This window comes from Aplidium turbinatum, chromosome 6 (assembly GCF_918807975.1).
Source record: "Aplidium turbinatum chromosome 6, kaAplTurb1.1, whole genome shotgun sequence".
Lineage (NCBI taxonomy): Eukaryota > Metazoa > Chordata > Ascidiacea > Aplousobranchia > Polyclinidae > Aplidium > Aplidium turbinatum.
Window position 1 is genome coordinate 10,540,460 of NC_137477.1, and position 26,513 is coordinate 10,566,972.

Sequence of the window (26,513 nt, forward strand, 5' to 3'; positions counted from 1 at the left end):
TTTTATCTAAGTTTGTTAGTAAGTTTATTTGTTAGTATATAAACACAAGTTTTTATTACAAGTCTTCTGATTGTAAAACAATCAAGATCACGTGGTTTATTCACTCAATCTCGTTCTTGTCAATTGTGTCTATAACAGCGCTTGGGGAAAAAGAAAAGTAAGTTAAAATAAGTGTATAAAGTATTGGTACAATATTCTTCCACGGCGTACTATGGCTTGTACAGATCCAACTTTATATTTATTTTTGAAAAGAAAACTTTTAACTTTTTTTTTAAGAAAAAAGTGTTCAAAAGTGCATCAAACAGATAACCCTAAAATGCTTGAACTAAACTCGTTCAGAAAACAATCTAAAAGCAGTTTTGTTTCAGACTGATTAACCCCGGCAGTAAAATATGTCCTTGTTAAATAGATTCAACGTCTGAAAACATTGAACCGTCGCAAAAAAGGGTTGGCGAAAAACGTTCTAACTACCATACATCGAGAATCGTCTGCTGGGCCGTCTGTTTCCGCCGCATCAGTGAGTGTTACTGCTCAGTTTAACATTAACCTAATGGCCAAGTATAACTCCGCTTTCGAGCTGCACGTTCCAATCATTTTGCTTAAAAGTTTTAAAGCATTTAAAATTGTTTTTGTAGACATAAATTTTTGAATTGTTCATTTTTATGAAGCATTTAGCGCAGAACCGCGTCTGCAGGGTTTCCTATATAAATTATATTTCTAAACACTGCGTTTGTTGATGGTCTGCTTGCGTCTATAGGAAAAGAATCACAGCATTCTGTATGGCTGAAAATGCACTTTATATTGGAACTTCTGTAAGAGGTATGAAAAATTGTTATTTATGTCTTATCGTAAAGTTTCACTTCATTGTGGTTAACCGAACTGCGGAGGCGAACCGAACATACTTGACTCCTCAATTGTTTAAGTAGGGATATCACAGTGCCATGCATCTGTTATCTGTAAGGCTTGTGGTAAAAGGTTATTTGTGACTGTAGCTAGTAGTAGCTTGTAGCAACAGCGTGTTCCGTTAGCACTGAAACTAAAAAATGAACTTCTGGCTGTGAAAGAAGCTTGTGAAACGCAATTGAAGCGATTTTTTGAAACTTTGTGTCATTGATAGGAAAAAGAAAATAACCCCGCAACTGAAAATGACTTCTCGCTGGTGTAAGCTTCTCAAGTTGCTCTATCGAAAATTGTCTTTGAAATAGTTTGGTCAACTCTACATGACGTTGCTTGAACATCATGAAGATAAGCTGAGCAAAAACAAATGGTTGAAATCTATTTTTAGCAATGTGTTTATTTTATTCAGGAATCACAACAGAAATTGGGATCCCTGTTCCATGGGGAGTTGTTGCAGGCAAAACATATGGAGCATCTTGTAATCCTCCTGTGCTATGTCTTCATGGATGGCTGGACAACTGCAATACATTTGATAGTTTAATACCAATGCTGCCCAAAGGTAACTAAGATGGCTACGTTAACGTTGTTTTGTACAGAAAAATTCGGTTAAGATTGAAAAACTGCATTACGCTGAACCAAACGTTACATTTATATGGTTTGCTGATAAAGATTTATTTAAATCCGTTTAACTTGAAGCTGTCACGGCATTGGAATGACACAATAGCAGTCAGCAGTTTTTAAACAAGTCTTGGATTATTATAATGACCTTAATGTTATATTTTAATTATTGTGTGAGTATTTCTTCTGATCAAATAAACACTTTTTCTAAATCCTGGCAGCTTCGCGTGCTGGTAGAGGCTTTGAACAATTGATGCATTGTCAAAATTGACAAGCAATCAGAGATATCCGTTGTTGAAATGTTATTGTGTGAAAAGCGTTTCATTCCTTACTGAGCTGACTTAAATTTTTCGGTTTTTGACAATGCATCGCGTGAAGCCTTCGTTTTTTTTTAGTTGTCAATTTCCCTGTGTTGCAGATAAGTTTTTTGTATTTGTTGACCTTCCTGGCCATGGAAAGTCCACCAGTATTCCTGCTGGTTTCTTGTACACCAGCATTGACTACATTGGCGTCCTTGAAAGAATATCGTTGTGTAAGTTAGGCTATGAACAATTAGAGATACCGAACTCGCATGAACAGTTGTACACATAGGGCATAGGCTACTGCAAACATCTCAATTAATTAATTAACACTTTTAATATCCGAAATATCTGCGGGTATAGTCTCTCAGTTAATTACCAAATTTATTTTTAATCGGATAAACTTAATGTTAATGTGCAGCACTGCAGCAGTCATTCTTTATAATTCGGCTACTTTTTCCAAATTTGAGATATTGCATTATTGTACTCAAAAGCATTTCATCTGTTGAAAACACCTTTTTCAGATTTTGAATGGCCTCATTTCAGTTTGATGGGTCATAGTTTCGGTGAGTTATTGTTTCATACTTACTGACTGCTTTTGACAGGTTTATCTCTCAATCGTTTCTATTATCATGTTTACCTTTGCGGGAATTTTTATTTTTCTTGCAACCTTTACATTGAGTATGTTTAAAAAAAAACTTATTTAAACCTTTCTAGCTCATTATAAAATATCGCTAATTTAAAACTTAGGAAGTGTAACTTCAACGTGATTGATTCTAATTGGTTGATTTGGATCCACTAACTGATCCAGTTTTCATTACTAAAGTTTACCTTTAAACAACGTAGTTAAAAGTTCTACGACCACACTAAGTTTGTTTTTCAGGGGGATATTTGAGTGGAGCAGTAAGTTTCTTTGTGTTGAAATATAATCATCTGTTCGATTGCTACTTTACTTAATTTATGAATAGCTTGAATCTTCGTCAACTAATTTAATGTCGAATGCAATAAGTGCAGTTCAGCATGATTAAAAACATGCGTAAGTTGAGAGAGCGATTACAACAAATTTTTCAGACGAAAAGGATTTTTCGGTTTAGACGGTTTTACAGTGTATTTAGAATGGTGTAAATTACCACCAAACTTTTTGTAATGTGCTAGACTGGTAGAGTTGAATGTGGTTATTACTTGTTAATTCTTTTACTACTATAGCCTGAGCTCCAGAGTTGCCACTGATCAATATGTAACAGCAGTGCGCCACAACGTAAAAACGTATATCTTCTATTTGCTGAGTATCATGTAATGTATCAATATTTCTGCACTTTTTTTTCATCATGTGAATATCGTTGTCTTCCAGTATGCTGCCACTTTTCCCGAAAAAGTCGATAAGCTTATTTTGCTGGATAGCCTTGGATTTGTAGTTGAAACACCCGTGAGTTTATTATTTTATTAATTTAAAGTAGTAGTTTTCGACCTGGGATCTGTAAACTTTCAAAGGGTTTGTGAATGGTTAAAGAAGGTCGCAAATGCATTGATTTCAGGGAAAAATATCGAAATACAAGCACAGAAATTCATGTATTTGAAATACTTTTGTAATATTTTCTTCCGCTTTAAATTGGGAAAAGTAGCGTCGCTAGCTGCAGCCGCTACTCTAACAGAGATGTAGCCTCCCTATCGCTGTCAAAAAGTAGCGTCGCTACAAAAGTACAGCCCACCTCTGACTACAGTAGAATACATAGCAACAGACACATCTCTTTAAGTGTGATCAATATTTCTCGATTGAACTTCATCACTATCAAGGATATTTGTCTTTAATCCACGTTTCGATTTCCAGGAGTACACTTTAAGCATTCTACGACGGTCCCTTACAAGCTGCCTAAAAATTGAAACCCAAAGCAGAGCTCCTCCTGTCTTCCCATATGAAGAGGCCAGAAATAGGTCCATTAACTTAACATGAACTACTTGGCGTGTCATGATGATTGATGAAGCTGCGCTATTTTCTACGTCAATCCCAACGGAGTCTTTTTAGTAATTAAGCAAAAGCTGATATCTTCTAACTATTATTTGCATTGGCTTCTCAATGTTACGAAGAATCAGAAATGGCGTCGTTTTAAAAAATGTTTTCACACTAATGGGCAAAACGATTAGAACGTCTGGTTAATCTAATCAAAAAATAAAGAGCTCAAAATGTAGATACTGAAATCATGTTCAGCAAACGACATTTATAGCACTGAAGGTGAACACGGTAGAGGTTTCGAAACGTTTGCTGAACATGACTTTAGTATTTACATTTTGGGCTCTTTATTTTTTGATTTTTTACACCAATTTTACAATACTCGAAAGTATATTTTTCAACGATGAAAATATTAGTATGATTTTCTTAAAGTCGATATAAACCTTAATCACAGTGTTTTAAATTGAGAATGGCTCGCAATGTCTGTTGCTTCCAATTTCACACCCTTCCGGTTACGTATTACCAACCATTTTAGTTACTTTTATGCAAAATCTATATCTCCACAGGCTGCTAAACGCAAACAAGTCACTCACTGAACAGTTTGCTGACGTCATCCTGGAAAGAGGCACAGCTCAACAAAAAGATGGCAAGTGATATAAAACGTCTTGAATCTGGTGTTGTTATGAATAATAAGTTTTAGTTTTTATAGCCAGGTGTTTTTACGGCTGCAATTTTTTAATTGTAGCGTTTAGACAACGTAATCACGCTATAACCCTGACTCGTTCAAACTACTTCACACACGGGCACCTTTTTTAAGTGTTTGGTATGACCCAACTTAGAATTGAAGCGAGGCCTACTTGAAGCCAGTGCGAAAATAGTAACCAGTTGATTGCTATGAGCTCGGCTGTTTACAAACGTTGTCTTCTTAATGCTTGTTTTTCTTTTCGCATAATCACTTTTGCACATCTTATAAGTTGATTATGTTATCAGCTCAGTTTCAGTCTTAGGTCCGGTGATGTATGGAAGTTTTCCTTATGGCATTTTGACATCGTGTTAGTTGTCTGTGGTAATTTACTTGGTTTATTTAACCTAGTTGTTTCAGTTGGTATAACACACGGTCAGTCGGTCACGTACACTACACATACACATTACAAGTTTGTTTTGAAACAAACGTAGTAAAGTGTGCAATGCAAAGTGTGGCTTATGATCTTGACAGAAACGCTGCGTGTCAAACTGTCTTCTGCGCTTTTACCCAGACAGGAAATCAACTGTTATTTTAAATTGATTCAACGTCTGCAGACGGACGTTGAATCAATGTAAAAAACATTGTCTGGGAACATTCATGCCAATCATTGTCCTTACCTCGTGTGTTTGATTCAGGGGTTGGTTTGATTGCAGACTCTGAGTTCGATTCTTTCGAATGCCGCTCATTGAATATTGTTTTTGCGGAAGACCGTTTTCTGGCAGTACTTTTTATTCAGCAATAGCATTAACACAAAACCTTATGTTTAGGTTCTTTTAAATTTGTTCGAGATATTCGACTTAACTTTTTGCCACCGACTGGGATGTCTCATTCAACTGCAGCTATGTTTATCTCCAAAATACAAGCGGAAACCCTGCATATATTGTAAGTCAAATCCAGATTTTAACCTGATACACACCGACAACGATCAGAAAATCTCTGGCCTAATCTTTTACGATTTTGAAAAAAGCTGTGACGCGATGTATGGTCAGTTGGCCATTGCATTCAACACTGACAAACTGGAATCAATTCTAATTTATCGTGTACATTATTTAAAGTAGTTGTATTTGCCAAGCTGAACAGTCAGCTTATTGTAGTGACTTGTGTCTGATAAAAAAGTATTCGACAGCGTTATTATCTCGTCTCAAGATGCTTACGACAATAACAACGCCAGTGTATAAAGCTAAAGGTGAGTCCCATACTTGGTATCAAGCATCGGGAAAGAAGTTTAGTTCTTCCGAATGTTCACCACACAAAGCATTTCGTACTAACGGGAGTAGGGTGCCAGTTCTTTTCTATCGGCCGCCTTTCTTTCAGCAACTATGCCCGCCCAATGTATTTCGCCCTCAGTAGAGGTGAGCGGTGTTTTCAACAACCAAAGCCGGGTTGGTGAAAAACTAAGACCGCAGTCGAACCACGATCGCATAATTAGAAAGCTAGCGCCTTATCCGCTACCTGTTTTTTTTTTCGGTCATTTATCGGTCATTGACCGATTTATTAGCAAAATGTTGGAAAAAAAATATTGTCAATTCGGTCAAAATGTCCGAAAAAATATATAGTCAAAATGTCAGAAAAAATATGTACGCCCCAAATCGATTTCAGTGATTGCAAAGAAGCTTCTTACGCCACTCTACGATTTTTTGTCAATTGGAAATGCAAGAACGTGTGTTAGTGTGCAATAAAAGATGGCTGCGGCCGGGTGTTGCAAGGTTGAGTTTCGCTGATGAACGTTGAAGAAACGTTTGTCTGAACATCTAACTTTTCTCAGATAAAACACGACAACGTTTCTCAGCGAAACTTATTGTTGTAACTAGTCAGGAAGCGCAAATTTTGGTTTGTATCAGCATGGCCACCTGGAGATGTGGCCTGATTTGTCACATTTTGCAGATTTTGATTACAGCTACTGCTAGTGCTTGACTGACATTTTTTGAGATGTTTTTACTTTTTGCGGTTTCCTAATGACATAAAACTTTTTTGTTGCCTTGGGGAAGCAGTAGCAAATGAGAAAAAGTACGTTGAAAAACGCAAAATCAGACTGTTATTGAAAATTAACAGTCTGACTAAAATCTTCGAAATCAAATTTTCTTTGTTTTTCAACATGTGAGGATGTTAAAACCTATTGTGTCATCTGGGGAAAAGAATAAAGAAAGTGTAAAAATCTAATTTTTAGAAAAAAATATTTAAACGTTCGCCCAAAGTTAGAAAAACCTGGAAATTTCTGCAAAATGTGACAAATCAGGCCGTATCTTTAGGTGGCCATGGTATCAGCTACTTGAAAGGAAATATTTTCATCAGAAAAAATGACCGAAATAAAAAAAAAATGACCGAATTTTTTCAAGTGATTTCGGACAAATGACCGAAAAGTCTCAGCGAAAAAAAAACAGCCGCTACGCCAGTGTGCATTATCTTTTGGTGACTTTTTAAAAAAGTTACTGTTGACTTTGTCATCGCAGACTTCACTTCCCATGTTTGTGTTAAGCTCGCATATTTCCAAACTTTGTTTACAGAATTTTCAGCAAATGAAAGGTCACGCATGATTGCTGTCTTATTGATTAGCTTCACCCGTTTACACAGAAGTAGCGTAATTTTTCTACTTTTTTGTCATTGCAACATCTAATATTGCACGTCCACAGAGCAAAAGATGGACTGTTGACCTTTATCAATGCAGATTACCGAAAAGCAGCAGAAAAGATGTTAAAAGAGGGATTCAGTGCCAGCATGGTAAATGATAAAAATATAGGTTTTAAAGGTTGTTATTACGGAACTTACCACTTAAAACTCAAATGAGGTATCACTTGTTGAAAACTTGAAAGTGTTTTTGCAGTGTGTTTCAATTACATCAACTTGGTTGAATTTTACATTCACTAATTTTTATTTGAAATGAGGCTTTCTATTTACTGTAGTCTGAAACCTTCTGGAAGAATGTGTTTGTATTTTTAAAGCATTTGCCAAATTCAAACTGACCCTTGATAGGTTAACAATGGCGCAGTGGATCCCAGTATTGTCTTCAACGCTAAAGACTCGGCATTGACTTCCGTGTAGATTGGCTGCCACTCTATTCACATAGTTTTAAAGCGGTTGGCCGTTGAGCGCAAATGAAAGAGGCGTTAACAAACGGACCACACGGCTATAGTATTTTTATGGTCTAGCTAATTTCTTACTAATGGAAGAGTTTCTAACATGCTTGAACCTAGCATGGAACTTAGGCTACTTCACTGAGCGCTCAGTACTTGAATGCTTTCACCCTACATTGATTCAACGTTTGCAGACGTTATATCATGATGCAAAATACGACTGATTCGCTGTCTGGGCACCTACATTGCTGTGATGCGTTTTTTCAATTGACGCCCCTTCTCTTTGCAGTATCACAGTGGAATAGTCACAGTAGAGGGGAAGCACCACGTTCATTTGTGCAAGGCCGAAAAAGTCATAGACCATATTAATGCAATGCTGCTTCGACCTCTTCGCCGCGGACTTTCTTCATCGGTTTCTAAGCTGTAGCTTGGACCAGTTTAAATGTGTAGAGTCTCGATAGGCAATACTTGTTCAATTATTTTCGGATCTATGTTAGGTCTTGTTATATTTTGCAATATATTTGTCCATAGTTGCCTTTGAAATCGTCATTGATTAATAGTCGTTTGGATACCCATCCAACCCATAAGCCCTTCTGTCGTGCAATGAGATTATATTAATTTGAAAACTTAAGTTTGCGTTATTTTAAGAGTATATTTGGAAAGTTCTATGCAATTTACTATCTTTTTTCGACAAGCTGACATGCGAACAGTAGCCTACATCATAATTGACGTTGCTGCACAAAAAATATAAGAAAACGTTTTCGGCAACATCTAGCCATTATCAAGTACTGTAACTGATTTACGTTTACCTTGCTCACTGAAATAAGAAGTACAGCAATAGGTTACACAGCACTGGATAAAGGCACATTTTGCGGGCCTACGATGATTTAATTGAAAAAATTAAAAAAGGCTCCATTCATACACCACTGCCTATTAGTCTCTGGACTGCACGTTTGGATAAGCAGAGAATTGTGAATTTTTGTATTCAACCCGGGAATGTATTTACGAATACAATATTCTCAAAAAACTCCAACGAAACAAGCAGCTTATCTATGCGAAAAAAATAATTTTTAAACATTAATCAAATTATCTTTGCTTTAAGCGGAATGTGGTTTATTGTAGAGAAACGACTATTGCATACCGTTGATATACAACAGGTTGTGTCAGTAATTTTAAATTTCATTATTCATAAATTGTTGCCATAGCGTTTTCCTCCTATGTTACTAGTACAAGTTAGTTCGGTTTATTTTTATTCCTGGCCATCACAATGAAAACCATATAGCCTACATGCCAAACATAGCTGAGGTTTAGAAAAAATTAGAAGTGACTTTTTGCGTTTGATATATTTACAGTATAGGCTAACAACGTAGTGATGTGTGTTACTCTGGACCACGTACAGTCGTACATTTCTTTACAGTGTATAGGCCTACGATTGCACATTGTCACAACAAACGCAAAATAAAATCACTTTTTTCTGAACGTGATAATAATTCACTCCCAGTAAGTCACTCCTGTAAAAGCCAACACGGTTGAGAAGGAGTGGACGAAGCTGCCCTTATATGGCTTGACATGAAAGTTGTTTTATGCTTTCTAATGGCGAAATCTGCAACTGGCGTAAAGCTGCCATCTTGGTATAAGTGTTTTCTTTCGGCATGGTTTGGTTATGATGTGTCTTAATTTTCTCCGAGTTAGCCTACTTAGCTACTTTTATGGTAGAGAAACTAAAAAAATAAAATTGAAAATGTAACCATTTCATTGACGAAGGCTAAGAATGACCTTAAAAGGCTCCGGTTTTAACAAAGCTTCTGAAACGCCTTTTATATCAACATCGACGCTTTCGTTTGCAAGCTCGATATCGAAATGAGCAAGCAAAGTTACCAAGTAGACCATGATCTCCGTTTCAGCTATTTTTTTCCCTACGCAATGACGCCATCCTGTTGAAAAGCTCATGACTCTGTCGGATTTCACAAATTTTCCGGATTTATCCAAATGGCGTTCCGGGCGGAAAGCATCCACATCTGGTTTCCAATGTTCTTTGTCATGGTTCACACTCCAGAGGTTTGGAATGACGGTTGTTCCTGCTGGTATCTCGTATCCCATTAAACTGCTGGTATCTGAAGTGACGTGGGGTAGACTAGTTGGGGCGATCGGACGGCAGCGAAAAGCCTCTTGTAGCACGGCTTTGAGGTAGTTCAACTCTGGAGCATCTTCAGCAACGGCTGTTTGACCAGGATTTGTTTTCCCTGTAAAGATAGAAAGTTTTTTTAATCATGAGTAAAATTGTTAGTTGGCTAATTTCCAAAGCTTAGATATTTTAAGTTCGTCAGTTTTTGCTTTGATTTAATTCGACGTAATCCACTGCTGAAAAAAGAAGAGGCCCAACACAGACCAAGCAAAAGTATTTATACAGTAAATTAGGCGTTTTTTCTTTAAACTGTATCGGTAGCATGCCTAAACTTGCGCAACAACATTTTCTCTAATAGGCTACAGTAGTTAAGTTGAAAACAATTCTCATAGCCTACGTTGAAGTGCGATCAGTTCACATAGGCTATGAGCCTGTAAGAAGTGCTGTCACATCCGAAAATCATTATTAGGTTATGTCTGTTATAAAATAAGATAGCCTAGTGTTCTGTTATCTAGCACTAATTGTTTAAAAAGGTTTTATTGATTGATGACGAGAAACTAAATCGGAACAGTTTTTTCATAGGATACTTACTAGCCTAATGGCGGCTTAAACTGATCTACTGAAACCAATCCAGGTCGACATTTTAAATCTTTGACTTGTCGCATAATTTTTTTGCTGTAAGATAGGTGCTAGGCCTACTGAATGAAGATCTGTTTTTGAAGTGCAAAGTATCGCTTTGCCCCTCGTTCCCCAGATGTGGCTTAATCATCAAAGTCATAATAACCGTAAACGAAGTAGGCTACCGGTAGCCTGTTTGAAGAATGGATCAGGCTGAACATTTTTACCTAAATTGTCTATCTCAGTTTGAAGTTTTGTCAAGCTGGCAGGATGTTTTAAAAGAAGTAAAATAGCCCAAAGAAGTTGGTTGGCGGTTGTGACAGATCCAGCAAAGAGCAGATCCTCAATGAACATCACGAAGTTGTCCATATTCTCTTCTAAGTTTTCTTTTTGAACTGGAAAGAAAACTCAACGTTACATTTTGAAAGTTGTGTTAGAAATCATTGGCGTGAAGCTAATGCAACACAGACAGAGTTTTATTTATTCAATCAAAATTTCAAATTAGGCTAAAATGTTGCATTAAACGTAGCCTTATAGCGTGAATAATTTGATAAATCCTACGTCTTTAATCTACAGTGGGGTTGGCTTAGACTACACTAAATGTAGGCTATGCAGCTATATGCTATGTATTGGCCTACAGCATTAACTATTTTGTCGCAGGTTACTCGTGAAGCTTTACATTGCGGACAATTTCAACGCAACTGCAGGCCTACGAGGCCACAGATAGGAGCCTAGGTTTTCACTTTTAAAAGGCTATAAGCTACTCAATCACTCTATGTTGAGTACGGTACTGAGGATGAAAAAATATAATCCTATTCTCATAAGATTTGTTGATGTGGCTTGACTCAGAATCGAATAGCCTATCTACATATCACAGCAACCATAAAGTTTAAAGGCAAAGAAATTTATAAAAATAAGTAGGCTAGTAGCCTACTTTGGTCGAAACAAGTGACAAGATCTGGTGTTGATCTTTGTTCTTCTCTTCTTTCCGCAACCAATGCCGTAATGATTTTTTCAACCTGTGTTCTTTCATGAATTAAGTTCTCAAGAAACCTGTCAAAACTTTAAGTTGTTGAAGAAATAAAACTACAAAAAATAAATCCAAATTCATGTAGCTTAGGCTACGGTCTTCTCGTTGATGCCTTGAAAAGTCCTCATCATTATACGATATATGGTACTCACTTACTCAACTGTTATGTGTTTGAGTCACAGAACACTTTCGATAATATATCATCACTTCCATATCTTTTAATACCGTAAATATTTTAAGGCTTTATAAAACTTAGAAAGAGAGACCATTTTGTGGATCACGTTTAAACTGCATTCATCAAGCAACCACTTTTCAGGATCTGTGCTTGACCACCACACCTCAAGAAAGGTTATCCGTTCAATTTCAATTATTAGCGACGAAACAACACTTCAACAACAAGCAAAAACTTCATATTTTCAATCTTGCTGTGACTTGTCAGGGATTCAATACTTTTACCAGTAAGCCTATGCTATGTAAAACTGCCAAGAATATACTTTGAAACGAAAGTATTTTTTGTCCAGAGGTTACCACAACTAACCAAATTCAATCAATCAGCCAGCTCAGCGATGATTTCTTTCACTGTCTGAGAGTGTGATTCCAAACAAAATTATTTTGCCTACCTTATACTAAAATGTAACGCATTAGGGTTAGTATTGATTTTCTGTAGCCTAACCTTACATTTTGTAATGAGGAAAGTAGCGAAGCCAAGGTAAAAATATCAGTTTTGTGAATTTTGGGTCGTTAATTGCTCCATATACACAAGAATATAGCTCTTCAGCTTGCGGTCCAGAAATATCTAGCCGCTTAGAAAAGCAAGTCTAAATAAAAATGATAATTGTCAAGCAATGCAGAAATTTATTAAGTAGACTATGAGACAAGAACAATGAAGTAGGCCTGATTTAGTGAAGGTTGTAAGTAGCCTACTTAGCATAATGAGGTATTTTACCGAGGTTATTTTTATCAGAAGCTACTCTTCCTAAAGATCTTTGCAGGATAGATTCAAATATAGGTTACAACAGTTTGTGGAACTGTCATTTGATGGTTATTTAACCATCCAATTGTCACTTTAATCAACTGTCAATCTCTATTTAATTTAGCTATCTGACTCCAATAAACCCTTTCCACATAATCGTTGCTCTAATTATATTTTTGAGGTTAACAGAAGGTATTCATAATTTTGTAGGTTGAATAAATGAATTTGAACATTAGGCTACAGGATAGTGAAAAAATATCACAAATTATTACATTTTAACAGTAGTCCAATTTAATGATTTCTGAGCTGTCGCCAAATGCGAACAAACCATTTTATTGGTTGCTCTCTTTTTCCTATTTACTTCGGGAGGAGGTTGCATGGAAAATTACAGAATCTTTAGGAAATAATATGTAGGTTACACTGAACACTAGTTCACTATAGTTAAAGAAAGGGAAACTTATTTGACGCAGTAGGCTAATGGATCGCTACACTGTTAATCCGAAGGGTGGAATGCTTGGTGGAAATTTTAAAGGATAAATATGTCTCGCAACAAAGGTGGAAAGTAGTTTAGGCTAAATGAAACGGTGGATATTTCTTAACTTAAAAATAATCTAACACCAAAGGAAAGAACACACATTTTTTAACCCAAAAGGTGAACCTTGGGATGCAAATTATAAATGATGAATGTCTCTGGTCGTAGGTCTAAGGGTGGTTGGTAAATAAACTATAGATTTTCCACCCAACAAAATTAATCCACACTACGGAGTGAAACACACTTTTTATTATCATAAGAAGTGATTTCCACTTCTTAGAGTGTGATCACTTCTTAAGATGACTTTAAATAGGCTAAACTGCAAAATTTATTGTATTATTGTCAACACCGACATTGTAGGCAATTGCGTGTCTATTTGGGTTAAGTTTTACAGCTCCATTTTTTACCAAATGTTATGTGGCTTGAAAGATTTCAACTTATAGCACTAACTTCATAACTAACTAGCTATTAGTAAAACTTATAATATAAAACATAAGCATGATCCTATGGGTCGAATAAGTTATCGTGAAGACATCGGTAGGCCGGTGTCCGACAAATTGTTCGTAAGCAATTGTTCGTAAAGCAATTGTTCGTAAAACAATTGTTCGTAAGCAATTGTTCGTAAAACAATTGTTCGTAAAATTAATTCTTCGTAAAACAATTCTTCCTAAAGCATTTTTTCGTGCATGCAGTTAAAATTTGATGTATACGAAGAAATGCTTTAAGAAGAATTGTTTTACGGATTTCATTTTACGAACAACAGTTTACGAACAATTGTTTTACGAACAATTGCTGACAAACAATTGCTTACGAACAATTGCTTTACGAACAATTGCTTACGAACAATTTGCCTATAACTGGTAGGCCTATAGCCTGTTTTACCAACCTGAAGAATACCATTCATCATAAAATGCTTTAAAGCATGTGAAAGATCAACAGGACTCCTAACATTTACTTGCAAAAACGTTTTAAAGTGTTCAGTTTCATTCAAGATTCCATTCAAGCTAGCTGAAAAAAAAAACGTGTCAACATAATGATTCAATTGGTTCTGACAAGATATTTGAAGGGTGTAAGTGATACATAAACGTATTATTTAACATTATTTAATACATAAATGTATCATGTCGCGATCCCTGTCACCACAATACACAGTAGTAGCTGCCAATTCTGCTAAACCTTCTAAACTAAAGACAAAGAATCGATAGAAGAAGAACCGTGTTTTGTCATGCGGGTTCTTTGCTATTGGCTTTGGGTTTATTTACAAGTCTCGTACACAAAGAAGTTCAATAAAGACGATGAGATCAATGCAAAGAAAATTCCCTGCTGCTAAAGAAATTGTTATCAAATTATTTCCTTTGAGATAAATATAAAAAATAGCCTATTGCCTGCAGATTCAAAAGCTAAGCTTGTGTGACGTGATGAAACGCGTTTGGTGAAACTCTTTCCATCAACAATGAATGGAAGATGTCAGCAGTTACTTTGTTGAATACTGTAGTTTGAAAATGAAGAATAACGATCTAAATTTATTTAAAACTAAGAGTGCTGATCTATTTAGACGGAGCGATCTACCTGGCATCAGCACAAGGCCGTTCTACGCACCATAGAGCAGTGTTGACTACATTAGGCTATGTTTCGGTAACCATCTAACTAGCGACGGACAATGCAAAATGAATGTACTGTAATAAAGCCGAACTCGTATATTCAACCACTGCCATCTCAATAAAACCTTTGTGTAGACTGCGGACTTTTCGATTCTTTAATTTTACTTCTATTTCAAGCACTGCTTCCGCAATAACGTAGTTCCTGGTTGTGCTTTACCGAATCTGTTAAAAAGTGGTAAACCGATGATAGGGCTTCGGATTACTGATAGTGTTGTTTTTCAGTCTATGTCAAGCAATGAGGAAAAGTTGGAATTACAATGCACTCACTTTGTGAATTCGATTTTCACTTGAGCATCTAAGTACACAAAAGCTAGGCTACAAAGCTCGTGAATGCACAGTTGCCACAAAACGATAGCTATGGTTACAGCTTCCAAAATAAATGGATAGTAGGCTATATCGGCAACAATAAATGAACTACCATTCAATTTCTGAACGATGGTATAGCCTACTTGCCCTACTACATCCTACGTATTTTTCCATAAATTTTGCTGCAATAGATCATTTATTAATTATCAATCATTTATTTTAGTGGAGCTGTGTGATCTAAGAAAATAACACTATTTAATAACATTATTCAATATCAAGAAAATAACATTATTTAATGTCCAACAACGTACTGTTCCATACTGCAGTGAGTTGCTCTTTGGCAAACGAACGCCATATTTTCCAAGCTGAACCATAATCCACAAAAAAGATGCCCTTGTTGTCACGCACGTTCGAAATTGCCTCGCATTTAATACGCCCCGAGAATGATTCTGCTTTATCAACCAAGGCTTCCTTGATTGCATCAAAGCTAAAAAGACAATAGATAGATAAAATAAATAGCCCTATGTAGCTGTCTCGACAACTCATTCCAGTTTAATATTTTTTAATAATTTTACGATAAACAGAAGTCCTTCTATTGTCAGAAGTAATAAAAGCCTTTTTGTATCCCCTTCTTTAAATAGGGCCTATCCCTGTGTCGTATGTAAGGCAAAACTTTTGAATTAGCAATAATTGGGCTTATAAAACTGTTGTTTGAAATACAAAAATTCAGCAATGGAGCAATTTTAGAACAACAAAACTGACTATCAGCCAAAATTACGATTTTATTGAAAAGACGAATATTGATCAAATATTCCCACATGAGGCGCCCAGTTGATAAATTGTAAACAGCTTAGCGATTGTTTATCTCTCTTAAAACCTGGAATTACAAAACTTGGAGTTTTAATTATAGGCTACCTACTTGCATCCAAATAGCCTACTGATACCGTCGCTTTTCTATGCACGGTTTAACGTTTGGCCTATATTCTCTCAATTTTATAAGGGCATAAACGCTTCTTGACAGCCTTGTACTTTTGCATTCCTACAATGAATCGTAATTTAAATTCAACTAGAGTTTTTAAAGTTCAAAATATTAAAGATTCTACTTAAAAACGCACCTTCTGATGATTCCCCTTTTAGTAGGCTTACCATATTTTTGTGACTTCAAAACGGGACGCCTCCAAAGACCAAAACCACTTAGCTGTGATTTTTTAACTTTACATTTTCCGACATTATTACGGCTAACACCATTCATAGGCCTAATAGCCTTCATAGGCCTACATTTAAAGCCATCCCGGATTCCCGGCTGTCTTCATTGACCGTATTGTCATTGAGAGTTTATGCGCATATTCTCTGTCTAAATATCGGTTTCAGTTCGAAAAATAGAAAGGAATTGACGTTAACGATACAAAATAATTCGAATTTAGATTTTTTTCTGTAAAGCAAAAGGAAAAAAGAATAATAAAATAGCCTGCGGTTTTCAAGTCGATAAGTAGGCCTAACTCCCTATTGCACTGAATTTACCCAACACTGCGTACAAGCATTTGCGAATTTACTTATTCGCCCAATCATACTTTTTTGTGGATAACACCTTCTTCAAAAAGACATTGTTCAATTTTACATTCTCGTAAAAGTCAGAGCAGGACCAATCAGTATTGATTTTACATGTGATAACGGCTTTCACGTTCTGCTCGAGCATCCTGCTTCTGCTCTCAGACCACATGCTCTTCATGATGGAAAAAATTCTTTCAACGGGTGCAGATGTTCCAGGTAAACAAAATATGAACTCTATCAGCTTTTGAAAGTTTGAAACGCCAAAACGCGTATGCATGTTTTTTCAAATTCTTTGAACATCTCGACCCACTTTTGTTCCAAAGACGCATTTTGCCAGCTCTCTTCCTTACAACGTTCAGACATGTGCCGTTTCACTAGTAGCCTACTTGTTCATCGAAAAGAGAGTCGCTGTTGATCACCTGCTTCCCAAACATCATGTTGATCTTTTCCGCAGACTCACACACTCGCACCCAGGATATTTCTTTGTTTAGGTCGATCTAAAGATGAGGAAGCACATCTTTATAAGAACCATCATAAAGATCCAGATACGATAAGCATTTATCGTAAAAATCTCTTGCTTCTTTGTAAAACAAGCTTACGTTTACTTCGCCTGCTTCTTCTAGCTTGCCTAAGAGAGTCAATGCTGCAGATGGGATGAAGTTGTTTTCTTTCTTTTCAATTAAGTTTAGCTTTAGCTCTGACAGAACATGTGCCACATCTACGACACTAGAGTTTTCCTTTTTTAACTTTAGAATAGTTTCGTTGAAGTATTTCAACTGCCCATGAACAAATTTCAAATAGAGCTCTTGTGTTGGTTCTTGAAAGCATTTTTTGATGAGAGTAGGACAACCTTCTTGGGAGTTGAAGTAACTTTTCAATCCCTCAAACATTTCAAGTATTCTTTGCAAAGCTGGTAGCAAAGAGAGAATTCTTGTATTGCCATGTTGCAAGATACGCTGATACGGTACTCAATATCTACAAAGTCGCAAATTTTTTTTAGCTCAGTAACTTGAACGGAGTGTGAAAATTTTTTATAGATTTCCACAAGACTTTCGACACATGCAGAGAGAGTATCCACAGCACGTTGGAGGCAGTTGTGAACAATATGAGCTGCACATCCGATCCCTGTCAGATCTCTTTCGATCTTTTTATTCACTTTGAAGAAAACGTTATTTTGCCCTTTTGCCTTTGCATTATTTTTCCCAATATTTGCCCAAAATCACGCATTCACCTTCAGCAAGTAGGCTACCAGTACGCTCCACATCAACAACAGAAACGAAAACATGCTACGGTAATTGGTAATGTTCGTGTATTATGCTGGCTGGCTGAACGCCCAAGCGGGACGTTTGGCTGACCGGTCGGGACGCCGGGACAAGACGTTAAAAAGCGGGACTGTCCCGCCTAAAACGGGACGTATGGTAAGCCTACCTTTTAGGGTGAAGCAGGCTGTAGAGGTTTTAGAGGGTAGGCTATAGGCTAGTAATTATATTTGATATAATTTGCTCTGCTTGGCTTTTTTTGCTTTACATTGAGCACTTTTGTAGTATTAATAGTATTTATTATTTAAATCATTAATATAGGCCTACCGGTATAAATAAAGTTCTAGATGACTTACCCTTGTAAAGCTATAGCTTGCCTACTTCCCATTTTTAGACGAAATACTGGCCCATAGTGATTTTTTGCCCATTGCATCAAAACTTGTTCTTTGTAATTTGTGAGGCTTCCTAAAGATCCTATTATGGGTATTCCATATGGGCCAGGAAGTTTAGAAAAGCATTTCAGAGACATGAGTGCAAACAATCGTAACAGCACTCGCCTACTATTCTGCGACATCACAAAAGTGTTGGTAAAGTAGCGGCCAGTTTCAGCAATGCCATGTATGAAACAACATTTTAAGTACTGTATTGACAAGATTTTACAACAACAAAATAAAAACAACAAGAGCAAAAGAAAACCTATTTGAAATTAGGCTATTGGCCTACCAGTAGGCCTATTATCCCTGTAGTTGGGCCTTTCTTGATGCTATTGTTTTAAAATCAAAAGAAATATGTTAATGGTAACAAGTTGTAAGACATTATTCAGCGTTTCGACTTAGTTTTATACGTCTGCCTGTAGCGTTGATGGAGTTCCAGGATTTGCTTTTGGACTCTGGCCAGAGATAATTTTAGGGGCTTGTAAACTTTCCAAAAGGCGTGGGAAGGCAGAAATCATCTCGTATTCTTTGGATGCAGTGCGTTTTTCTTTAAGGGCTCGAAGATCTCATTTTTACGTGGCCTAAATTATTCTCTCAACGGTCCTGCGTCTGCTGTTCTATTTCTAAGTTACATTTGACTTACCTCATGACGAAAAATGTAGGCTACTCTCCACTGCAACACGTAGCCTATGTGCTTCCAAACATTGAAAACATTGTAGGCTTAGTAGGCTATGTGATATCTTTGCGTCTATGGGAGTGAGTTGTAGGCTATGGAGTCATAGGCGTAGCCAGGGGGGGGCGAACGGGGCCATGGCCCCCCCCAAATTTTCAAAGTTTGGATTCCGAAGTTGAACCCTTTGTTGAAAATATAATATAATTTGTATAAATTTATATTGTTTTCCAAGACATCTGGCTATTAACACCCCCCAGGACTTGTTTTAGACACACAGAAAGACACCATAAATTTTGCAAATCGTAAATCGCGCAAAGTTTACGCGATTTACGCTTCTTTTAACTAATCTGTGGAAGCAATTTCAGAATCGCTTACTCTGTAGGGTTTTTGTGTAGCTGAGTTTTTTGTGTTCTCTAATTTTAGCCGCAGTTTTTGCCCGTTTGTGTGTAGATAAGAGCTACCTTTACTAAGTTAATAGCTGTTTATCTGCTAATAAGTTTCATACAAATATTACCCTGAAAGTGTTTCCAGAAAGCGTTATAATCCATTATTTAAGTGTAATTTTGCAAAAATTTTCCGGGGGAGCATGCCCCCGGACCCCCCTAGAATACGCGTGCCTTCGGCACTCCCACCAGCTTTATTGCTTCCCTTGCTTAACCCACCAGGATGCGCCACTGCACATCAGGTGGCAATGTCTTAAATCAAACATTTTGTCGTTCTCTTCAATTCATGAAATATTTGGCCCCCCCCAAAATTTTTTTCTGGCTACGCCACTGTATGGAGTAACTGACTAATTTCTTCTCTTGATTTCGTTTTTTTTTTTTTTTAAATACATACAATTTGCACTAAGGCTCGCAGAGTTAAAGTTGAAATTCTGGTAGTTTTGCTTCCACTTTTCACAGGGTCACTAGGCGATTAGAGGCTAGAGAGTATAGGCTACTGTACTTCAAAGTCTTTAAATCTATTCTCAAACTCACAAGATTCCAAACTGCAAGCCTAATCTTTGAAAGTCTAGTTAAATGCTGAGAAAAAATCTTGTGAGTTTGCATACACACAACTATGAATTAAATAACTTATACTGGGAATCTTGCGAGCCGTAACTATAATTACTTTGTAGCCTATGTGGACCTCATGTAAAACCCGGTAAAGGTTAACACAGGATCAAAGATTTAACAAATATGAAAGAGAAGCGTATTGTAAGTTTGCTGCTTATTCTTCTTCTTTTTAAATGTTTAGTCTCTCATTTTATTTTCTCACTTTTTTAAACCACTTTATTTTTTTCCTTACATTTGATGCTTCTTTTTCTTCTTTGTTAAATCTATGATCATGCCTTAACCTAACATATAGGCTATCCTATTGTGGCCCGGGTGTCTGCAGTGATGCCATGCTGAGCTATAGGCTACAAATCTTGATCGTTTATAAACATCACAAAACACATCATGAAGCCTTCCGTTATCGTATCCAATAGAAAGTGGAAAAAAATAAACGGTTCCCTCATATTTGAAAGCTCATCATAAGGCTGATGAATCAATAGAAGTAAGCCATGAAACGACAAACGCGTTGCAAGTTTTCATTGTCTTTTTAACGCTGCAATGACGCCATTGTAAAAAATTTCCGGAAAACTGTAGGCGTTTCAATGATGATGTCAAATTTATTTACGCCTAATACGTTCGCATGTGACTAAGCAACGTTTCCTCATAGCCTGAATTAAAACGAACGATTTCGCTATTACAGGTGTTTATACTTTTGTAGTTCGTGGCCTGCCAGCTATTGAAGATATGACGATGGGGCCAGTGACGTATCAACACGTTTGCATTACGCCGCTGACTTAACAACCCTGTTGTTCATATTTGTGCTACAAAAATTCTAATTAAAAGCGAAATGTAATTAAAGGAAAGAGAGAAGGCCTACATTTTATGTACAGTTTTTCCAAGGCCCATTCGCCTCTTTTTCGCCACACAGTAACATAATACTTGTGAGTTAATTGTTACCTTTCCTACAATTTGTAGAATATTGTTATCGACTGCAGCCAAGTCTATAGTCTTAGCCTACTCATCGAAAACATATCTGAAACATTGAGAGTTAATTAGGCTACACTGATTAGTTTTGCAGTAACATGTGCATGAAATACCTACACAACAGGTTTTATGTCAACATGGCGTTTATGTTAAAAGACATTAGATAGAGTACAGTATATAAGTAAATTATTTGCATTTAAATTGTTTATAGGCCTAGTTATTATAACACTGAAATGTTTCACACTTTTTGTTACATTTTCACATAAGAAAGCTTGTCAGAAGTTATTCAGGACTGGAAGTTTCGTATGCTTGGAGTGGCTTTGAGCCACCGGCGGAGTCGCGGTTACCAAGATTGGCAAAGTGAAGTTTCAGATTGTCGAAATGTTGCCTAATGTGAAGTATTACATCCACTAGAACTAGATGTTCTTGAATGGAGAACAATAAGCCTACTTAAAATTCGTTGCTCAAGCGCACTCCCCGAAAGCCGAACCGGCGCTACTTCATCTTGGGATTTCTTTGTGCAAAAAGTCGGGCACTTAACCAACTGCGCTATCGGGGTGGATATGATAACTTTATTACAATGCACTTTAATAAAATTTATTTTAAAATGTATTGTTTTATTTCAGAAATTAATAATAATTAACAACTGCTAGTCTATGTTCCTTTTTCACTTCTTAGTTTGTTATTTTGTAGCCTATCACCTCAGAATTTTTTTGGCTACATCACAACAAAATAAGTCTCTTTTAACCTCAATTTAAATAAAAACATTGATAGGTTACGTTGATAAGGAGAAATGGAAGATCTTTCTCTTCACTCAACACTTGCGTAGTCTACTTTACTGCCAGCAATATCAAAACTAAGTTCGTTTGTAGAGTCTAGTATGCAAACTATTGATGCTTTCTGTTTGTAGCCTCGGAAGTTTATTGGTTGCATCGGCCACTGGATAGCAGCCTCTTAAAATATCGCTTTCAGGGGGGGGGGCATGACTCGGAAAACTACTTCACAAAATGCACCCGAATAACTGCAACTTTAGATTGTTACTTCAAGTTCATTCAACTGCACCAAAATTGAAAATAGAACAACAAATAGGCCTATCAAAAGATTAGCAAATTGTCATTGAAAATGATTTATGAATTTCACGTTCACCAGTAGGCTATCAGTTCGATAAATTGCTGATTACCACAACCGTTACAAACGACACGCAAACACATCAAAAGTTAAACAGTGTCAATTAAGTAGCCTGTAATAAACAATTTGTTGTTATTGTATCCTAATATAATACAACAAGCAAACAAGCAGGTCAAAACTTAATTTGATAATATGTAAATTGGAAAATAGTCGTTGTTAAATCTTAGCCTACCACATAGAATAACTGATTAATTAAGAAATGAGATATTTTGGGCCATTTTCTTGTTTGGCCATCTGCCATCAGTAGCAGCAGGTTGTTTCATTCTCCTTGCTCATACAATTAAAATATACATTGATAGGTTTTTAGGTACTGCGTCTCAGTGTTGAGAGAAGTGTGATTTTTGAGATTTCGACTCCACTCCTACTCCACAAACAATCCGAATCCAAACATATTCATCATTTTAGACTTATACGAATTCACTCTACTCCAAAATCAAATGATGGTAGGGCCATTTTTATTTTGACCTATCAAAAAAAAATTTTTTAACTGTATTTTTATCAAATTTTGACTTTATTTTGACCTAACGAAATTGCTTATTGATATATTTCCTGCTTTTATGGGTTAATGTGGTTTAATTGTGTCGCAGTTCCTGATTTCCAATGCTTCTACAAGGATTTTGACTAAAATTACTCTTAAAAAACACAAAAAAATTGTCAAAAGCCATAATTTGACAAATTTTGACTATATTGAAAATTTTGACTTTATTGTACATTTTGACTTTATTTTGACCTACAGTATAAACTTTTTGGAAACAGTCCCCTAGGTGCTGAAAACAACTTTATTCTTTGATTCGTGGACAGACGAGGTCCATAAAAAATTTTGACTTTATTGACTTTTGCCGGCCCTAATGATGAGTTAACGTGATAGCCTACTAACCATTGCGTATATCACGAAATAGCTTAGAGGTACAAAAATCTGTGTCAACTTTAGTAGCACGTAAATGTTTTTTGTGGCGCACACTTACAAGCATTGGCCTACAACAGTAGCCTACTGCTGGGTAGAAATCGTGGAGACAGTTTTTAACTTTTTTTTCTGCAAACAGCAACTTATTTGATGTGCCGTACTGTAACTGAAATGCAAAGCCACTGAATCAAACTACGAATCCACTCCACTTCGAAAATTTTGCAAAAAAAGAAACTCCGAATCCACTTTATTTTCTAAAAATCGGTCAAACTCCAGCGCCACTCCATGCTCGACTCTACTGTTTTTTCACACTAGCATCACCTAGCGGCCAGTTTAATCATCCAAATCTGGATCAAAACGCATTTTAATCAAATTTCATTTTCATTTTGCATTCATCAAAACGCACGTAAAGTAGCGGCTCCAGAGGAACAGTAGGTTACGTTTTTCAATTTTAAGAAAACAATCTTGGTTCTTGACATTACCGGCAGCATTGGACAAGCGTATTTTTAGCAGTAGCCTAGCTATAATTTAGGACAGGGTTTCCCAAACTTTTTTGGGTCACGGACCACTATTTGTGAATCTGTTTATTCGCGGACCCCCCATACAAAGGTAAAAATAAAAAAAAATGAATTTTGTTTATTTAAAAGAACTGATAACATCAATGGGACGGATGGGATAGCTTCTTATTGCATAAGTCATCAATTCTCGGAGTTATTTGTGGTCATCTCGTGAATGAATGTGGCCATCTCGTGCCATAGGAAAGAGGTGAATTGCCTGCCACGATCCGATGATATTACGCGGGAGCTACGAATCTGGAGACCCAATGCAGTATGAATGCGTCTGCGCAGCTCTTCGCGTTGACATCTGACAGGGGAATGGCTTCTGGCCAGCGAGTAAATCTGTCGATGACGGTTAAGATATAACAACACCCATTTGAACTAGGAAGGGGCCCTACCATACAGGGTCCACGGAAAGTCTGGACTGTGCAGCTCTTCGCGTTGACATCTGACAGGGGAATGGCTTCTGGCCAGCGAGTAAATCTGTTGATGACGGTTAAGATATAACAACACCCATTTGAACTAGGAAGGGTCCCTACCATACAGGGTCCACGGAAAGTCTGGACCTGTATTTTGTCTTCATGTTGGTATAAGAGATGAAAATGCTGTCTCACACATGCTGGTCGTGGCAAAAGGCAATAACATGTTAGTTGCCTTATGCGATAGCAATGGGTATTCCTCCACAACACTCAACCAGAAAGATGCAATAACTCTTTGATTGAAACTAAGCATTAAAGTTCGATCAGATGATAATTCGGCTAATTCTTCTTCTTCGCGTCCTGACAGATCAGTCTTTGTAACAACAAAAGGGTTTAAAATCCAGTCAAAATTCTCATATGTCTCTTTTAAAAGGTACTTCTTGAAATGTGCAGAAAGCAATTCCACATGTTGTGTAACGTCAGAGAAAATCAACTCTGTATTGATTAAGGGTTTGTTGGTAATGTAGTCACACAGAACAGGATACCCTACTTGACAGGGTAGGCTACGTACTGTACAACGTATATGTGTGCCTTTTTAATTTCTTGTCATATCGCCATGAACCACCTGTACTGTCGTCACGGACCACCAATGGTCCGCGGACGACAGTTTGGGAAACCCTGATTTAGGAGATAGAAATTTTACTTTCTTTCAAAAATTAAGAAAATAATGCAATATTTTGAAGGAGACAAATTGCAAATTTAACCAGTAAATTAAATTAACATAGGCAACACCAGTGGTTAAAGTGCTCAAAATAAATATAGGCTACTAGTACGTGGCAAAACATAGGTAGCCTACTTTGTATGAGCCTATCAATGGCAAAAGTTGAGACACCTGGAAAAAGAAAAAACAAATTACATAATCTCAAACAAAATTCTGAAAAAAAAACGTAATCAGGCTACTAATTAGTTGCGATTGTGCTAATGTGCAAGTTGCTTCAAATTAGACTCAAAGCCAATCCAAATTGATAGTCGATAATCACACTTTGGCTGATGGGATTCTTAAAACGATTATTTAAAAAAATATGAAGTAGCCTACATTTTGCTTGAAGTGCAAAATCATAATTGTGTCGCCCATCAGTCATTGGTAGGCTATAGGCTAAACTGCAGGTTCGCGCGTTGGTAGGCCTGTGTAAGTGTGTATAGGTTCACATATTTTTAACATTACCGCAACATGGGAAAACAGCATGTAGACTAAGCATGCAATTGTTTTCAGTTCAAACATTAAAAATGTTCCAATTAACGAAATATTTTTCTCAAAGCAACATTCACCATGGCAACATTCTACTTCTCCATCCTTTTTCTGTCAGTTGAGGCAATAAAACTAATATCAAATGACTGGTGTGAGTTACAAAGTGGTGCATCATGTTGTCTGGGTAGAGAGTATAATCCTTTAAAAATAATAGTCCATCAAATATAAGCGACAGCACCGAAATGACTAGGATCTTTTCAAGACATTTAATGGCTTTTTTTTGATCGCTTAGAAAGTTTTCGTCTTGATTAGCCGCTGCGACCATAATCCTCTTTTTGTGAATTGGAAATCCAGAGAAATAAACGACCATTACTTGAATGAAGATAAAGGGCACGTTTCCTAATACAAACATCTTTTGAGTAAGAGTTCCATCACCCCTTGATTGGCAGGTAAACAATCCGGGAGGACGATAATATTGTATCGTTATCAAAAACAAACCAACAAAACCAATCTCCAAAAACAATCCAACGGAGACATATAAAAAATTACTGAACCGAGGAAATGGAGGTAGAAACAGTCGAACTGATTGTTTGGTGTAACAGCATAGTTGCCTTAAGCACAATTGAAAGACGCTGCAAATGAGAGCTAGATGCAAACTTATCTTGCTGGATTTGATTACAAAATTGCAACTAGTTGTTAAACGAAAGCCAGGAAACAAAAGCAGACTAACGATTGCAAATCCATAGAAAAGAAAAACTAAGGAAGTGACGTATGCAATGCTGACAAGTAGGTGTGATATATTTTCACTTCTGTTTGAATTTCCTTTAAACTTTTTGATATTGAGTAAGAAAGCAGCAATGGAACAGCATACCATGAAAAGAGTAACAATCGCAAAAACTGCATAAGTTGAATAAATCCTCACCGCGCTGAATGCAAGTCTCAAATGCTCATTTCCAAGTGTTAGAGTTGCGTCAGTTACATTAGTTTGGTTATTCATTGCTTTTTCTAACACGAACTTTGTTTTTCAAAATTAACTGACCAAAGACTAAGATTTCTACACGGCACGCCGCACGCATACATGTTTATATAAGCACTTAAAGCCTTTTTCTTGTGCCTTGTTTGTATTAGTCCACTGTTGGTTGCTATTGGCAGACCTAGCGATTGTTTTGAGTAGGTTAATGAGGGCGTTGTTCAGAGCTCAAACGTCTGTTTGGAGCCTACTGAGACCACGTAGTGGTGTCTTGGCCTAAGACTGAATGTCACATTTGACATTGGTCAACAGCACAGCCACAGCCAGGGAGTGGAAGACAGATTTTGGGATGGAAGATGGAAAATGCAAGGATGGAAAGGATTTGAAGGTTGGATGATGGGATGAAAGACACTCTTCCATCACTCTATCCCAATCTCACCATTAACTTTCTAACAAGGTTTCAAGACA

General features: G+C 36.8%; 2 protein-coding genes across 3 annotated transcripts in view; one reads left to right on the forward strand and one right to left on the reverse strand.

The window, feature by feature from the left end:
• Window positions 1-5: 5 nt before the first annotated feature.
• Window positions 6-8,516, forward strand: LOC145771605 (serine hydrolase-like protein). Of its 2 annotated transcripts, XM_082583314.1 has the most exons (13): window positions 6-157; window positions 410-517; window positions 758-819; window positions 1,307-1,456; window positions 1,934-2,047; window positions 2,339-2,380; window positions 2,698-2,717; window positions 3,166-3,240; window positions 3,643-3,746; window positions 4,329-4,408; window positions 5,275-5,389; window positions 7,138-7,225; window positions 7,868-8,516. In XM_082583314.1, exons 3-13 carry the CDS (start codon window positions 780-782, stop codon window positions 8,003-8,005), a joined length of 966 nt encoding a protein of 321 aa, XP_082439440.1. In that variant the 5' UTR covers window positions 6-157; window positions 410-517; window positions 758-779; the 3' UTR covers window positions 8,006-8,516. The 2 variants fall into 2 exon arrangements, with proteins under 2 accessions (XP_082439440.1, XP_082439441.1); XM_082583315.1 differs by lacking the exon at window positions 410-517.
• Window positions 8,517-9,125: 609 nt separating this feature from the next.
• The window catches only part of LOC145771604 (cytochrome P450 2E1-like), a 28,922-nt gene continuing 11,534 nt past the window's right edge, over window positions 9,126-26,513 (reverse strand). Inside the window, exons 3-9 of the mRNA XM_082583313.1 lie at window positions 17,990-18,198; window positions 15,135-15,310; window positions 13,743-13,864; window positions 12,030-12,169; window positions 11,256-11,374; window positions 10,549-10,716; window positions 9,126-9,821 (exon numbers count right to left, since the gene is read on the reverse strand). Coding sequence (XP_082439439.1) covers window positions 9,331-9,821; window positions 10,549-10,716; window positions 11,256-11,374; window positions 12,030-12,169; window positions 13,743-13,864; window positions 15,135-15,310; window positions 17,990-18,162 — 1,389 coding nt within the window. The 5' untranslated portion in view covers window positions 18,163-18,198 and the 3' untranslated portion in view covers window positions 9,126-9,330. The remainder of the gene's footprint in view (window positions 9,822-10,548; window positions 10,717-11,255; window positions 11,375-12,029; window positions 12,170-13,742; window positions 13,865-15,134; window positions 15,311-17,989; window positions 18,199-26,513) is intronic.

Excerpts from the sequence above, each read along its gene's own strand:
- LOC145771605 (XM_082583314.1), top strand. The coding sequence starts at position 780 with ATGGCTGAAAATGCACTTTATATTGGAACTTCTGTAAGAG. Across the intron at positions 2,381-2,697 it reads TTTGATGGGTCATAGTTTCG|GGGGATATTTGAGTGGAGCA; the intron begins GTGAGTTATTGT and ends TTTGTTTTTCAG. Across the intron at positions 3,241-3,642 it reads GATTTGTAGTTGAAACACCC|GAGTACACTTTAAGCATTCT; the intron begins GTGAGTTTATTA and ends TTCGATTTCCAG.